Consider the following 16591-nt stretch of genomic DNA (forward strand, 5'->3'; position numbering starts at 1 on the left):
TACACGCTGGAAGGTTTCCCTCCTCTTTAGCTCGGAGGACACGGCGTCCGTGATATCCAACAAGAATGTCAAATTTGGACTCATCTGACCATAGAACACTTTTCCACTTTGAAACAGTCCATTTTAAATGAGCCTTGGCCCACAGGACACGACAGCGCTTCTGGACCATGTTCACATATGGCTTCCTTTTTGCATGATAAAGCTTTAGTTGGCATCTGCAGATGGCACAGCGGATTGTGTTTACCGACAGTGGTTTCTGGAAGTATTCCTGGGCCCATTTAGTAATGTCATTGACACAATCATGCCAATGAGTGATGCAGTGTCATCTGAGGGCCTGAAGACCACGGGCATCCAATAAAGGTCTTCGGCCTTGTCCCTTACGCACAGAGATTTCTCCAGTTTCTCTGAATCTTTTGATGATGTTATGCACCGTAGATGATGAGATTTGCAAAGCCTTTGCAATTTGACGTTGAGGAACATTGTTTTCCACAATCTTTCACAGATTGGAGAGCCTCTGCCCATCTTTACTTCTAAGAGACTCTGCCTCTCTAAGACATCCTTTTTATAGCTAATCATGTTACAGACCTAATATCAGTTAACTTAATTAGCTGCTAGATGTTCTCCCAGCTGAATTTTTTCAAAATGTCTTGCTTTTTCATCCATTTGTTGCCACCGTGCCAACTTTTTTGAGACCTGTAGCAGGCATCAAATTTGAAATGAGCTCATTTAGTGGATAAAAGTGTAAAATTTCTCAGTTTAAACATTTGTTATCTTATCTATGTTCTATTTTGAATAAAATATTAGTTAATGTGATTTGAAAGTTTTTTTGTTTTCATTTTATTCAAATTTAAAAAACGTCCCAACATTTCCGGAATTTGGGTTCTATCTATCTATCTATCTATCTATCTATCTATCTATCTATCTATGTCTCTTTTAACACCATCTCTTTTACGCTTTGTAAGTCAGACCATGCTTCCCTGACGCTCCTCTAGGTCATTTTGATCTGATATTGATGGCCAAAATTCAATTACAGGCACCTCCCTGACACCTTTTGGTTCTCCATATTTGTTTCAGGACTGACGTTGCGCTGAACCCTGCGCTCGATGTGAACTGCTCTATGATAAGTGACATACTGTAACAAACTGTAACATTTGGGTCATTGATCCAAGAGCTCACTAATAAAAGCTCTCTTGTATGACAGATTTGCTGTCAAATCATTTCAGGTGAAGTCAAGGACATATTGCCTTTCTGATATGATGGGGGTTTTTTTCATTCAGTGTCCAAAACTCATTCTCTAAAGTCTAAAAGTCTCACTTTGTTTGTCTCAGATCAGATCGGCCAAAGGAGATAGTCCTCTGACCTCAAGGTCTCTTCATATGGACAGGCAAAAGGCAACAATGAAGCATCCATGTGCTGTTTCTGACCCTCTGCCCGAGTCAAGTCCTGGTGTTCGTGACGCTGACCCCATCCTAGGCCTCCTGTCCAACAAACTCCGCCCATGTCCCGAGCAGGAGCTCTGGGAATGGGCCCCTAACCTGACGGAGACACACCCGTCCGGCCAACAATCAAGGAAACGGCTCACAGTGAAAAGAGGAAAAGCTAAGAAAATGTTCGGCTGGGGAGATTTCCAGTGCAAAGTGAAGTCCGCAAGCCTCAACCTGTTCATCACAGGGAAGATTGTGGATCACGGCAATGGAACGTTTAGCGTTTTTTTCCGATACAACACGACCGGAGGTGGAAATGTCTCCATAGGGCTGGTTCCTCCAAGCAAAGCTGTGGAATTTGATGCGACGACTCAACAAACCGTTCTACACTCGGTGGAGTCGAGGATGTTTAACTGCAGGGTGGAGCATGAGAAGGTAGAGAGAGGTACCAAAAGCGCACGCTGCTGGTATGACCCGTCTCATAGCTGCGACCAGGACCAGACTCACAGCTATGTCTCGTGGCTCTGCTCAAAACCGTTCAAAGTCATTTGTGTCTACATATACTTCTACAGCCTGGACTATAAACTGGTGCAGAAAGTCTGTCCGGACTATAACTACCACAGCGAGTCTCCATATTTACCTTCTGGATGATCTTTTACCTCATAATGAGAGAAATGGAATTGGGTCATTCTATGTCAACTCAACCAGAGGTCCCCGGCTCAAATTTTTAATTTTTTCTCTTGGAAGACAAACATAAATAGTGATGAAAGCCAAAATATTAAACGTCACAGATGTATATTTACTGAGTAATCCACTATTTTGTAGATGGGGGTCAAAATGACAATGTTCACCTCAGATTTGGAGCCAAATTAGAGGGGTGTAAAAATGACTTTAGAAAGACGGCAGCATCATTATTTTATTTTTACACAGAGATTGGTAGGTCTATTAGTAAAATCTGTTGACTTTAGCAATCTTTGTTTCATTATATCCCAACAGTGACCGTTCAAAAATGGTAAAAAGCACTTCTTGTGTTTTTTACCTCCAGTTTGCATGCCTGTAACTCAAGAAGTATTAAAGATATCTGAATATCTTTTTAGATTCTGGTTCTTAACAAACTTTCTATTTGGTTTCTTCATTTTAAAGGCCCTCAATGGATAAAAGTGTCCCAAAGATATGGAGATCTTAATGCAGCTCCATGAGTAAATTGGTAAAATGTACACATTTTCAGTGGTCAAAAACCAACTGTGGGTCACTTTGCATACAGCTGATACTTTTTTCTTTTAAAGAGGAATATCTGAAGAACAAATAATGTTGAAACTAGAAATGTATCTCGTGTTTTTCTATCATCTCAATTGCCTAGAACATACCTGAGTGCCATAAATACTCCTTTTCCAAAGTTTGCATGCCTGTAACTCTAAAAGTATTCAAGATATGTTAATATCCTTCTAGATTCTCATTCTTAATAAACTTTTCTTTTGAAATCTTCATTTCAAGGCCCTATATATTTCAGTCTGTTAGAAAAGTTACCTACATTTGGTTTGTGACCATTGAAAATGGGTAAAATTCAACAGTTTGAACATTGAGTCCAATATCTACGTGGCCTTAAAAATAAAGATTCCAAAAGAAAAGTTTATTAAGAATGAGAATCTAGAAGGATATTAAGATATCTTGAATACTTTTAGAGCTGCAGGCATGCAAACTTTGGAAAAGGAGTATTTATGGCACTCAGGTATATTCTAGGCTATTGAGATGATAGAAAAAATGAGATACATTTCTAGTTTCAACATTATTTGTTCTTCAGATATTCCTCTTTAAAAGAAAAAAGTATCAGCTGTAGGCAAAGTGACCCACAGTTGTTTTTTGACCACTGAAAATGTGTACATTTTACCAATTTACTCATGGAGCTGCATTAAGATCTCCATATCTCTGGGAATGAACTATCGAGGGCCTTTAAAATGAAGATGCCAACAGGAAAGTTTAAGAACCAGAATCTAAAAGAATATTAAGATATCTTTAATACTTCTTGAGTTACAGGCATGCAAACTTGAGGCAAAAAACACAAGAAGTGCTTTTTACCATTTTTGAACTGTCGCTGTTGGGATATAATGAAACAAAGATTGCTAAAGTCAACAGATTTTACTAATAGACATACCGATCTCTGTGTAAAAATAAAATAATGATGCTGCCGTCTTTCTAAAGTCAGTTTTACACCCCTCTAATTTGGCTCCAAATCTCAGGTGAACATTGTCATTTTGACCCCCATCTACAAAACAGTGGATTAGTCAGTAAATATACATCTGTGACGTTTAATATTTTGGCTTTCATCACTATTTATGTTTGTCTTCCAAGAGAAAAAATTTGAGCCAGGGACCTCTGGTTGATTTGACACGGAATGTGACCCAATTTTATTTTATTTTATTTTATTTTATTTCATTTTATTTTATTTAGCAGGTTTCCATTTTGAACTGAATATGAATAGTCCACCAAATGAACATCTGTTATTATTTACTCATATTACAAAAGTAAATTAACAGACTATTAAAAACATAAATATCTATCTATTTGTTATATATATAGATATAAAACTCATAGCTCATATTATAATAATAATATAATTTTCTTTTCTCTTTTTAAATTGTGAAAAATCTCTAGTACATATGTGTCTCTATACTCACTTATGAACATAAGAAGTTGATCGCAGTGGCAGGTGCTGGTGAATATTGTCATAATTTCTGACAGACAGAGGAAAACTTAATGAGTTCCTGTAATTGATTTTTCTTTGCTGAGATCATGTGTCAACAGTTTTGTCATTTCTCTGGTGAATTAATGAAATTGCTGTGAAAGCAATTTCATTATAATTCATTATTGAATACAATCTGATGCCACACTGGAGGCAACTACTTATCGCATTGAAAATTAATGTAAAATGCATGTTTACCTTAATGTTTTTTAAAACTTCTACATTCATAAAAGTAATAATTTCAGAAAGCTTCAATTCCCATACAGTAATGCGAAAAATGTGTTTTTATCGTGAAGTAGCCTGTCACATGTGTACATCATGAAAGTATTTTTGCACTGCCTTTATTTTTTACAGCGTCAGTAAAAATAGACTTCAGTTTCAAAATATAAAACAATTAAAAAATAATTTCTCTTTTGTCCTTGCTTTCTCATTTCCACCCGACTACCTCTAAAGAATCGCAAACGGCTGTGGTTAGTCTATTCTACTAAGCGCTGAGAAAAGTAACAAGTAAAACATGATATCGCCTGTGCGCTTCTTCTGTTGTATTCTTGAGAATAAATTTACAACTGAATAATGACACAAATAAACTTTAATAGTAATTTAAACACTACGAAAACTTAAAATATCATATTAATATAATCAAATAATAAGCAAAGATGTCAACTGCGCATTTGCAGTCCCCTGTTCCAAGATAATTGTCATTCAACCCACCCATTCTTCCTATATTCGCAGTGCGCTCGTGCCGTAGCGCGCATGACGTCTTCACTCCTCCTGCAAGGACGCGCACCCAAAAACACACGCAGTGATACACATATAGCGCTTTATTTTCTTACTACAGAATGTCTTAAACATCTGCAGCCGGGATCCAAACTCATAAGGTGAGTCTCACACTAATTCAGTTCATTATTAGGCCTATTATTATAAGTAGATCGTTTCCTGCATTTACTGTAGCTGTTACATAATGACAGAATAATATAGTAGCTGTTTGTTTTGGTGCGGCAGAGAATGAAATCCGGATGTGAGAATCACATGCATGATGAATATTGTGAGTGACGCGTTTACTGTAGCTCAGATATTATTAATTAGGTTTATTAACAGAGATAATACTTTCCAGTAGAGAAATGCACGTAAAAGATAAAGAAAAGAGGCCTGTATGCTCAGTCAGTTATGTTTCTGGTGCACTGATGAAACATTAATGCCTTTTTTTCAATGACACAATAGCCAGTTATCTTCTATAAATTAAAACAATGTGTTAAAAATGATAAACGTGACAGTACATCCGTTATTTTTCATTTTTATTTCAGATAATTGATAAACATGGAGAAAGGGAACCAGTGAGTATGCATTCATTTGCAGACATTCATGATTGTAGACTTAAACAAATGCTTTTGTAACTGGTTTGTCATCTCTTTGCAGAGGTTATTCTCATTTTGATCAATTTCTCCAAAGTCAAGAATCATCTGTGGTGAACAAGTTCCAGCAGAAATACTGGAAAACCAAACAAACACTGATCAAAGTCACAGGAAAGAAGGAGGATGAACATGTCGTTGCTTCCGATGCCGACTTGGATGCTAAACTGGAGGTGAGGAATGAGGAATGGACAGAATTCAGACTTTTCTCTGAATCTGAACGAATCAAGTGGTCATGTGATGGACTTGGTTTCGCATGCTTCCCCTCAGGTGTTTCATTCAGTACAGAGAACATGCATGGAGCTCCTTAAGATGATTGAACAGTATCAAAGGAGGATCAGCTGTAAGTAGACCTCAAATTCACACATTCATATCCTCATATCCTTGATCCCTGGTGGAAAAAGTACACTTAATTGTATTGAGTGTGCACTTCTTGTAGTGTACTTTTAATCTTAAAAGGATATTTAGAAAAACTGTACAGGTATTGCATGCAGGTAATATAATAGGCTCTTAAATAAAAGGCTCTTTTAGTATACTTAAAGTTTCATCCATATGTTTCTTAACACACTTAAGTACACTTTTAAAGGGTTAGTTCACCCAAAAATGAAAATTCTGTCATTTATTACTCACCCTCATTTACACCCGTAAGACCTTTGTTCATCTTCGGAACACAAATTAAGATATTTTTGTTGAAATCCGATGGCTCAGTGAGGCCTGCATAGCCAGCAATGACATTTCCTCTCTCAAGATCCATTAATGTACTACAAACATATTTAAATCAGTTCATGTGAATACAGTGGTTCAACCTTAATATTATAAAGCTACAAGAATATTTTTTGTGCGCCAAAAAAACCCCAAAATAGCGACTTTTTAACAATATCTAGTGATGGCCGATTTCAAAACCCTGCTTCTTGAAGCTTTGGAGCAATACGAATCAAATCAGTGGTTCGAAGCGCCAAAGTCACATGATTTCAGCAGTTTATACGCAATCTGAATCACTGATTTGACTCAAAAGATTCATAACGCTCCGAAGCAGTGTTTTGAAATCAGCTCGATATTGTTAAAAAGTCAATATTTTGTTTTTTTGGCGCACAAAAATGATGATGAACGAAGGTCTTACGGGTGTGGAACGGCATGAGGGTGAGTAATTAATGACATTATTTTCATTTTTGGGTGAACTAACCCTTTAAAGTGCACTGTAATAATGTTAAATTAAAAGTTTTACTTTAAAGTACATCTTAAACCATTGTTTTAATAATCTTTCGTCATTCTTTAAAAAATGACAACTACATTCAGTTTGCACTTAAAGGGATAGTTCACCCAAAAAACTTTCAGCAGAATCAATTTATTTCTTCTGCTGAGCATAACAGAAGATATTTTGAAGAATATGGGTAACCAAACAGTTGATGGGACCCCATTGACTTACATATTATGGGAAAAAAAATACTATGGAAGTCAATGGGGTCCATATCAACTGTTTGGTTACCGACATTCTTCAAAATATCTTCTTTTATGTTCAGCAGAAGAAAGAAATTCATACAGGTTTGGAACAACTTGAGGGTGAGTAAATTATGACATAATTTTCATTTTTGGGTGAACTATCCCTTTAAGTATATTATTTCAAAGTATATTATTTCCGTAATAAGGACTCTTTTATGTGTTAAAGTGTACTTCTTTTTCACAAGGAATAACTGCTGTGCTGTTCAAATGTTTAAAGGTGGATTTGTAGTCATAGTTTATAATTCAAAGAAAATAATTAGTACATATGGCTAAATTATGATGCTCTTTTCAGTTTTGTCTGAGGAGGAGAATGAATTGGGTCGGTTCCTGCGTTCGCAGGGCTCTCAAGACAAGAGTCGTGCTGGAAAAATCATGCAAGCTACTGGGAAAGCGCTCTGCTTCTCTTCACAGCAAAGGTCTCTCCATTTATTCGTAGTTTCAAAAACAACCCTGCTGTGAAATCCAGCATTGCTGGTCATCATTATAAGGTATTTTTGCATGCTGGTTTCCTCTGGTCACTGGCATATGAACCGAGAGTGCAGGTAGATCAGCTACGCTTAGTTTTGACTATGCTGATCCACTAGCTAGACGTGCACTATAACCAGCATAAACCAGCCTAGACCAACATTGAATTCATGCTGGTTTATGCTGGATTCTTCAGCAGGGAATATTCTATATCATCTTCTGTCATTGGTTTGAGAATTCTTCTCATTCATTGTAGATTGGCGCTGCGAGGTCCACTGGGTCGCCTGTACCAGGAGGTGGAGACCTTCCGTTACCGAGCGATCTCAGACACGTGGCTGACGGTGAACAGGATGGAACAGTCACGGACAGAGTACAGAGGAGCTCTGCTCTGGATGAAGGACGTTTCTCAGGAGCTTGACCCGGACACACACAAGCAGATGGAGAAGTTCCGTAAGGTCAGTCTCTCCCAGAGCCACGGTGTTGCCAAGTTTGCAGTTTTCCCACACAATTTGGCTATTTTGAAAATGCAGTTGGGGGAAAATTTGCATTTATTGGGCTATACATTTTTCTAGTGTACTGCAGCTGCCAAAAAGTTTTTCTGTAGGCAAAATTGAAAAGGGACACTTTTAATAATGTGTATTGATTCTTAGAATGAATACCTGGCAACCTAAGGACCACTGAAAGAGCATGCCTGCGTCTCAATGTGCATACAATCCATCCTAAAGAGTATGTGAAATTAGTAATATTCAATACTATTTAGGGCGGATAGGGTGGATAGTATGCACATTGGGATGCAGGGCAAGTGAGGGAGAGATGTATGGAGGCACGTTTGATGTCACATACAAACTAGAGATTATGTGAGTTATGACCACACCAGGAATTTTAAGGCAGGTAAACTGAGTTTAGCATTGTAGAATAATTGCACACTGACACTTGTGATCTGAGATCAGAATATCTGTTTTTAATTAACTGTTGAAAGATGTGTTAAAACAATTTGTTAAAAGCATTGGGGAAGCTATATCAAAGGTAGATTTTTAATGGGAAAAAAAAAGAATTTCTATGTCCGCATATCACATTGTGACAGTGTTATTCATATTTATAGCTCACATTTGAAAGAATTTATCATGCAAAGTGCTGAAAATTAAAATTATTTTTTAGTACTAAAATAATGATTGAATTGAATTAGTTATTAAATTTAATTAATAATTGAAACTGAATAAACATTGGGCTAGTTTGCATGTTTTTTGTATGAGTTTTGCATCTGCTTTAGGCTGTAAATTTTTCTGTGACCTGGCAACCCTGCAGCGGCAATGTTACTGCAGTGAAACCTTTTCACCAGCAGGAGGAGTAAATTGTCCTCTAATTATTCTCATCTGCAGTGGGATGAGATAGGCTGCGTCCAAATTCACATACTTCCCTACTACTTAGTAGGCGGAAAACAGTATGTGACAAAAGTAGGTGTCCAAATTCCCAGTACTCATAAAAGACTAGGCCAGATGACCTACTACTTCTGGTGAGATTCTGAAGTGTGCATAAGATGGACACTTTACTATCCCATGAGGATTTGTGAATGGAACAACTGATGCTAGTAGGTCACGTGATAATGACAAATTTAGTATGTCTACATTACATTCATACTACACACATTCACACTACAGAACATATGTTTTTAGTTCACAAAGTAAGTACTTATTCAAAATAAGTATCTACTCAAGAGAGTATGCAATCTGGGACGCAGCCAGTGTGATGGGAGAAACTAAGATTTTCAAAGCTCTGAATCAATTGAAATAATTGCTTTGTAAAATGAATCACTGTTTCAACGTGCTCTAAACACCTAAACAACCTTGTAAGTGCAATGAAATCTCAGCCCAAACATGTATAAAGAAACCTTTTATAAACCAATTACAAATGTTTTCATGAAAGTTTAATCTACTAAATGGAATCTACAAATAATTAAATACAATTAAAAATGAAGGTTCTGTAAAATTTAAGTTTAGTCCTTGTTTTGTGTGCTATTAGGCAGGGCGTTGTTTAATTGAAGCAATTAAGTATCATTCTCTTTTTATATACAGTACATGTATGCATACAGTGGTGGTCAGAATTATTGGCACCCTTGATAAATATGATCAAAGATGACTGTAAAAATAAATCTGCATTGTTTATCCTTTTGATCTTTAATTCATAAAATTAGCAAAAGTCTAACCTTCCATTGAAGAAAAAGAATTGAAAGTGGGGGGAAAGTCACATTATGAAATAAATGTTTATCTACAAAACACGTTGGCCACAATTATTGGCACCCTTTTATTCAATAATTTTTGCAACCTCCTTTTGCCAAGAAAACAGCTCTCACTCTTCTTCTATAATGCCTGATGAGTTTGGAGAACACCTGACAAGAGATCAGAGACCATTCCTTCATACAGAATCTCTCCAGATCCTTCAGATTCCAGCTCCATTTTGGTGCTTCATCTCTTCAGTTCACTCCACTCATTTTCTTTAGGGTTCAGGTCAGGGGACTGGGATGGCCATGGCAGAAGCTTCATTTTGGGCTCATTGACACATTTTTGTGTTGGTTTTTATGTTTGTTTTGGATCATTGTCCTGATGGAAGATCCAACCATGGCCCATTATTGGATTTCTAGCAGAAGCGGTCAGGTTTTGAATTTTTATCTGTTGGTATTTGATAGAATCCATGATACCATGAATCTGAACAAGATGTCCAGGACCTCCAGCAGAAAAATAGTCCCACAACATTAAAGATCCAGCAGTATATTTAACCGTGGACATGGGGTACTTTTTATCCATGCGTGCACCAAACCCATCTGGTGGGTTTGCTGCCAAAAGCTCTTTTTTTAGTTTCATCTGACCATAGAAGCCGGTCCCGTTTGAAGTTCCAGTCTTTGTCTGACAACTGAATATGCTGGAGATTGTTTCTGGATAAGAGCAGAGTATTTTTCTTGAAACCCTCCCGAACATCTTGTGGGGATGTAGGTGCTGTTTGATCATTTTTTTTAGGCTTTCTGAGACTCAAGACTCAACTAATCTCTGCAATTCTCCAGCTGTGATCCTTGGAGAGTCTTTGGCCACTCAAACTTTCCTCCTCACCACACATTAGGACGATTTAGACACACGTCTTCTTCCAGGCAGATTTGTAACACCATTAGTTGATTGGAACTTCTTAATTATTGCCCTGATATTGGAAATGGGGATTTTCAATGCTTTAGCTATTTCTTTACAGCCACTGTCTATTTTGTGATGCTCAACAATCTTTTGCTGCACATCAGAACTATATTCTTTGGTTTTACTCATTGTGATGAATGATTACTGGAATTTGGCCTTTGTGTTTCCTCATGTTTATACTCCTGTGGAACAGGAAGTCTCGGCTGGACAATTTCATGTTCATGATCACCCTGGTGTGCTAACAAAATGTAAATATGAATGGGAATATACTTCAGAGATATTTTACTCATAAAAAATTCTAGGGGTGCCAATAATTGTGGCCAAAGTGTTTTGGAGAAAAACATTTATTTCATAATCTGATTTTCCCCCCACTTTCAATTCTTTTCCTTCAATGAAATGTTAGATTTTTGCTAATTTTATGAATTAAAGATCGAAAGGATAAACAATTCAGATTTATTTTTACAGTCATTTTTGATCATATTTACCAAGGGTGCCAATAATTCTGACCACCACGGTATTAAGGCTATTTAAATTAATGAACCTACATTCTAAAACTGACCTGAGATCAGTTAAAAACCATTAGACACTCGTCCATGGGTTCATCAGATCAACATCATCTAGCAGTTGTTTTCATCTCTTTATTTCCCTCAGGTTCAAACTCAGGTGCGTCATACCAAGACAAGTTTTGACAAACTGAAGAATGATGTGTGTCAGAAGGTTGATCTGCTCGGAGCCAGTCGCTGTAATCTGCTTTCACACGTCCTGACAACCTATCAGGTGCTGCTTCTTCTAGATCTGTTATTTTATTTTATACAATCATATGAAACTATAATGCATTTAACTGTAATGTAGCAGGAATATTTTATTTTAAATTTGATATGAAAATGAGTTATTTTATTATTACTTTTATTTATTTTTTATTATTATTACTTTATCTAAATGAATTGTTAATAAAAGCTGTTATCTCGGACGATGTCTTGTGGAGAGTTGTGACATAAAGATTAATATCTGTCTTTTCTGTGCTTCAGACCACACTGCTACATTTCTGGGAGAAAACCTCTCACACTATGGCTGCTATTCACGAGAGCTTTAAAGGCTGCCAGACACATGAGGCTTCAGCACTGGGGGTGAGCGCTTTCAAATGAAATGAAAATGATCTCATTATGGAGATGTTTTATATTAATATTTTACTTTTATTAATTCATTCATAGCTCTCATTTGGCGTTAAAACTGTAAAATAAGTTTTCGTTTTCCAGTGAGATTTGGGTTCTTGATTTGAACATTTTTATTTAGTTTAAAGGAAGATGATTTTACTGTACCCATCTTTCATTGTTTGGACAAACAGGCTGTGATATTGTGATGCATGTCCAACAAAAATGTTCATCTGTTGTGTTTGATACTCCAGGGTTCAGATCAAGCTTCAAAGAAAAAGGTGAAGAAGAAAATGAAGGCAAAAGCAGAAGACGAGGAGACGAGTCAGAATAGAGATGAAACGTAGGAGCTGTTCGGTCCTCATTTCCTTTAGTTTAATATGTGATGTAAACCTATAATTGCTCGTTTCTTTTGTTTCAGGCTTATTTCAATTGAAGAAGAGACTCTGAGCAGTAACTCCATACAAACAGGTAAAGCTTTCATGCATACATTTGTTATAAATGAGTATTATCCACAGGAAAAACACGATAACTAATGTTCATCCTTAAAGGTGCCCTAGATTCAAAAATTGAATTTACCTTGGCATAGTTGAATAACAAGAGTTCAGTACATGGAAATGACATACAGTGAGTCTCAAACTCCATTGTTTCCTCCTTCTTATGTAAATCTCATTTGTTTAAAAGACCTCTGAAGAACAGGCGAATCTCAAAATAACACTGACTGTTACGTAACAGTCGGGATCATTAATATGTACGCCCCCAATATTTGCATATGCCAGCCCATGTTCAAGGCATTACACAAGGGCAGGCAGTATTAACGTCTGGATCTGTGCACAGCTGAATCATCAGACTAGGTAAGCAAGCAAGAACAACAGTGAAAAATGGCAGATGGAGCAATAATAACTGACATGATCCATGATATCATGATATTTTTAGTGATATTTGTAAATTGTCTTTCTAAATGTTTTGTTAGCATGTTGCTAATGTACTGTTAAATGTGGTTAAAGTTACCATCGTTTATTACTGTATTCACGGAGACAAGACTGTCGTTATTTTCATTTTTTAAACACTTGCAGTCTGTATAATGCATAAACACAACTTCATTCTTTATAAATCTCTCCAACAGTGTGTAATGTTAGCTTTAGCCACGGAGCACTATCAAACTCATTCAGGATCAAATGTAAACATCCAAATAAATACAATACTTACGCGATTAGACATGTTGCATGACGAACACTTTGTAAAGATCCATTTTGAGGGTTATATTAGCGGTGTGAACTTTTTTTATGTTGTTTAAGGCAAGTGCGGTCTCTTGGGTCGTGGAGCACGAGATTTAAAGGGGCCGCACACCCTGACTCAGCGCATTTATAATGATGCCCCAAATAGGCAGTTAAAAAAATTTATAAAAAAAAACTATGGGGTATTTTGAGCTGAAACTTCACAGACACATTCAGGGGACACCTTAGACTTATATTACATCTTTTAAAAACATGTTCTTCGGCACCTTTAAAGAGGACCTTTTAAGTCTTGATGTTGTTTTTGGACTCTACTAGAGGTTTTCATACTTGAATGTTCAAAAAACACATTATTTTTTTCATATTTGACATTGTTGCAGCACCTCTCTTCCCAGTCTGTCAGTAACGCTCTGTTTAGTTATGAAGCTTCTCCTTCTGAAAAACACAATGTGCTCTGATTGGTTGGCTGAAGCAGTATGTTGTGATTGGTCAAGCGCTTTAAATGGGTTTGGGAAATGTCACACACCTTACTATAACCATGAGTTTCAACACACTACTAAGAAACTCAGCCAGGCCTCGCCACTTTATTTTGCGTATGCCTTGTGCAGGAATTATTTAAACAAGGAATATTGTGACGTGTTCGTTCCCAGAAGAAAACTCAAAACAACAATCAAGGCATTTCAGGGAGTTTAGAAACAGTGACACTTTGCTGAACTTTTTCATTCTCAAACAGAGATATACTAAAGAAAATGTCAAAAAAAGGTCATAAGTCCAACAATAACTTTCTCTTTGTACACATGCATTTACAGGAAATGATGAGTGTTTCTCTGGCGGTCAGGAGAAGGATGGCTTGAGTTTGTTGGATGAGATTCTGGGCAGCAGTTCTCTGGAGGACAGGGGTTTCTCGCAGGAATGGCGTGAGGTGTTTGGGGAGGATGAACCGGCCGGCAGCAGCAGACCAGAGACCCAGCCGCCTGAGGAGGAGCCCGCCTTCTTTCTGCCTTCCAAACTGCTCGACCAGAACATGAACGACCTACAGTCCACAGTCTCAGGTGAACAGAGATATTTGGCATAAAGTCTGCTTCATGTTGCAGACAAGAACAGACTCTTTTACTGGGATGTAACGTAACCAGTCGGGTCCTTTAGGGGCGGGTTCATCTGAAATAAACGATAATAGATCATCATGGAACAAACTATACACAAGCAACTATTTATGTTTTTGAAAGATGCTAGGCTGTATTTATTTGATCAAAAATACAGTAAAAACATGAAATATTATTACAATTTAAAATAACTGTTTTCTATTTAATTATATTTTAAAATGTAATTTATTTCTGTGATCAAAGCTGAATTTTCAGCATCATTGCTCCAGTCTTCAGTGTCACATGATCCTTCAGAAATCATTCTAATATTAACATTTTCATTATAAATGTTGAAAACCGCTACCTCATATTTTTATGGAAAACATGATACATTTTTTTCCAGTATTCTTTGATGAGTAAAATGTCCAAAAGAACAGCTCTGATTTGAAAAAGAAATATTTTGTAACATTATAAATGTCTTTAATGTCAATTGTGATCAGTTTAATGCATCCTAGCTTAATAAAAGTATTAGTTTCTTTTTTAAAAAAGGACTTTTGAATAGTAGTACACACCTACTGTAAATTCTCTTTAATATTGTCTGTATTCCAGGTTGGGCAACAGCCATTCCACAGAATATCCCTGAACGCTCATCTGTAGCGAGTCAAATCTCTTCCAAATCTGCAGTGAAAGGTAAATGATCAGAGCCTTTTATATTGTGTCCGACTCAAAATTGTGTAAACATGCAATGATCCAGAATTCTGAAAGAAATACAGAATTTAATATTTGTTTATAATAATAGATTTTGTGTTCATTTCCTATCCAAAACATAATTGATATATTTTCAGTAGTAAAAGTATGAATCATTCCCCCTCTCCTTAAAAAAAAGAAGAAATATAGACATCAAATTGAGAGACCAAATTTTTGTATATATTGTAATGCTTCTTTTTTTTTTTAAAAAAAGCATCACTTCAAATTTTTTCCCCCAATTGCAGATACCTCAAAAGATCTCTCTGCTTGGTTCAATCTGTTTGCCGATCTGGATCCGCTGTCAAACCCGGATGCAATCGGCCGAACCAGTGAGGAGCATGAGCTAATGAACGCTTGATCTGCCCTGTAACAGATGCACTTTATCGCTCTTGTCGCACAAACGGCAGTGATCTGGACAGATATCAACAGTGATTTCTTTATGCCATATCAGTTAACCTATTATTTATTGAAGAAATATTTGCTGCCAAAGGAAATTAATAATAATCACTCTGGCCTTGATTCCTTTTCTATTGCTAGTATTGTCAAGGCAGTTTGATTTGCCATAACATCGATTTTACATAAATGTATACATTAACATTTCTCAACAGTAAGTAGTCTTGGTTTGTATGTTGTGATATTGCATGTTTTTTTAAATCATTATTTATTGTAGATGTTCAGCCTTGATCAGTTAAAGTATTTTTTGCAAATGTTGCAAATTTCCTTAAACTGGAAAACTATAGTTTAAAAATGTGTTTAGTCTTACTTTTGTGCTGACCACTAAAACTAATGCTGCATTTCAAAAGCCTTAAATATGAGATCAGTCCTTGAATTCATTTATTTTAATGGAAGTCGTACTGTATATTATCTTATGGAAACTATAGCTGATGTGAAAGCAGCTGTTACAAGGTGTATATATTTTTAAGATGTATGGTTAAGTTAGAGAATGCAGCTTTAACCACTCACTTTTTACAGTCTTGGTTCTGGAAGTTATCTTTCTGGAAGTATTTTGCCCCCTAAAAGTGTATATAATAAAGACCTCAACATTCATGGTAGGTCTGTTTTGAGAGATTTAAACATAATGAGAGTTTTTTTTTTTTTTCTTCCAGAACCTGACTATTGTACTCTATTTTTGTCAGGAATGGCAATCAAACGTTGGTAAAAAGCTTGGTCCTATGAAGCATTTATGTATATGTTGGTTAATTGTATTTGTGCCGTTTATGTGTTTGTGCCTGAAAACTGGGTCCCATGTACTACAAATATCCTCAAGCATTTTAAATATGATTACCTGGGTATTCCCTTTCACTACACATTGTTAACCTGCAAACATGTAAGTGCAATAAAATGTAATAAAAATGCATTTTTGTAAATGTGAATCTACATATCACTTAATACCCAGTGGGACCAAATGGCCTTACTGAAGTCAGTTCTAAGAAAAATAAATGCGTCATAAATCATAAACTGCTACACCAAATAATGCCATATAATTTTCAATATTTTGTGCTGTATTATTGTTTACATTTTTACCATTAATATGTAACTGGATGGCATGAAATTAATTAATAAAAGATGTGTAATTTGAATATAAGTGTGGCTATACCTTTTGTGGATAGATAGATAGATAGATAGATAGATAGATAGATAGATAGATAGATAGATAGATAG

General features: G+C 36.3%; 2 protein-coding genes across 2 annotated transcripts; both read left to right on the forward strand.

Moving 5' to 3' along the window:
• The first annotated feature begins 1130 nt into the window (after nt 1-1130).
• LOC125243990 (neurexophilin-1) lies at nt 1131-2114 on the forward strand. Its single transcript, XM_048153886.1, has one exon. The coding sequence runs from the start codon at nt 1377-1379 to the stop codon at nt 2073-2075; it is 699 nt and encodes a 232-aa protein (XP_048009843.1). The 5' UTR covers nt 1131-1376; the 3' UTR covers nt 2076-2114.
• A 2738-nt stretch (nt 2115-4852) lies between these two features.
• On the forward strand, nt 4853-16509 carry ica1 (islet cell autoantigen 1). Its single transcript, XM_048153854.1, has 13 exons — nt 4853-5042; nt 5469-5498; nt 5581-5746; nt 5844-5916; nt 7366-7489; nt 7795-7993; nt 11366-11491; nt 11743-11841; nt 12120-12208; nt 12287-12336; nt 13910-14152; nt 14792-14872; nt 15175-16509. The coding sequence occupies exons 2-13, from the start codon at nt 5482-5484 to the stop codon at nt 15285-15287; spliced, it is 1380 nt and encodes a 459-aa protein (XP_048009811.1). The 5' UTR covers nt 4853-5042; nt 5469-5481; the 3' UTR covers nt 15288-16509.
• The last annotated feature ends 82 nt before the right edge of the window (nt 16510-16591 follow it).

The sequence above is a fragment of the Megalobrama amblycephala genome, linkage group LG13 (genome assembly GCF_018812025.1).
Source record: "Megalobrama amblycephala isolate DHTTF-2021 linkage group LG13, ASM1881202v1, whole genome shotgun sequence".
In the NCBI taxonomy this organism is placed as follows: Eukaryota; Metazoa; Chordata; class Actinopteri; order Cypriniformes; family Xenocyprididae; genus Megalobrama; species Megalobrama amblycephala.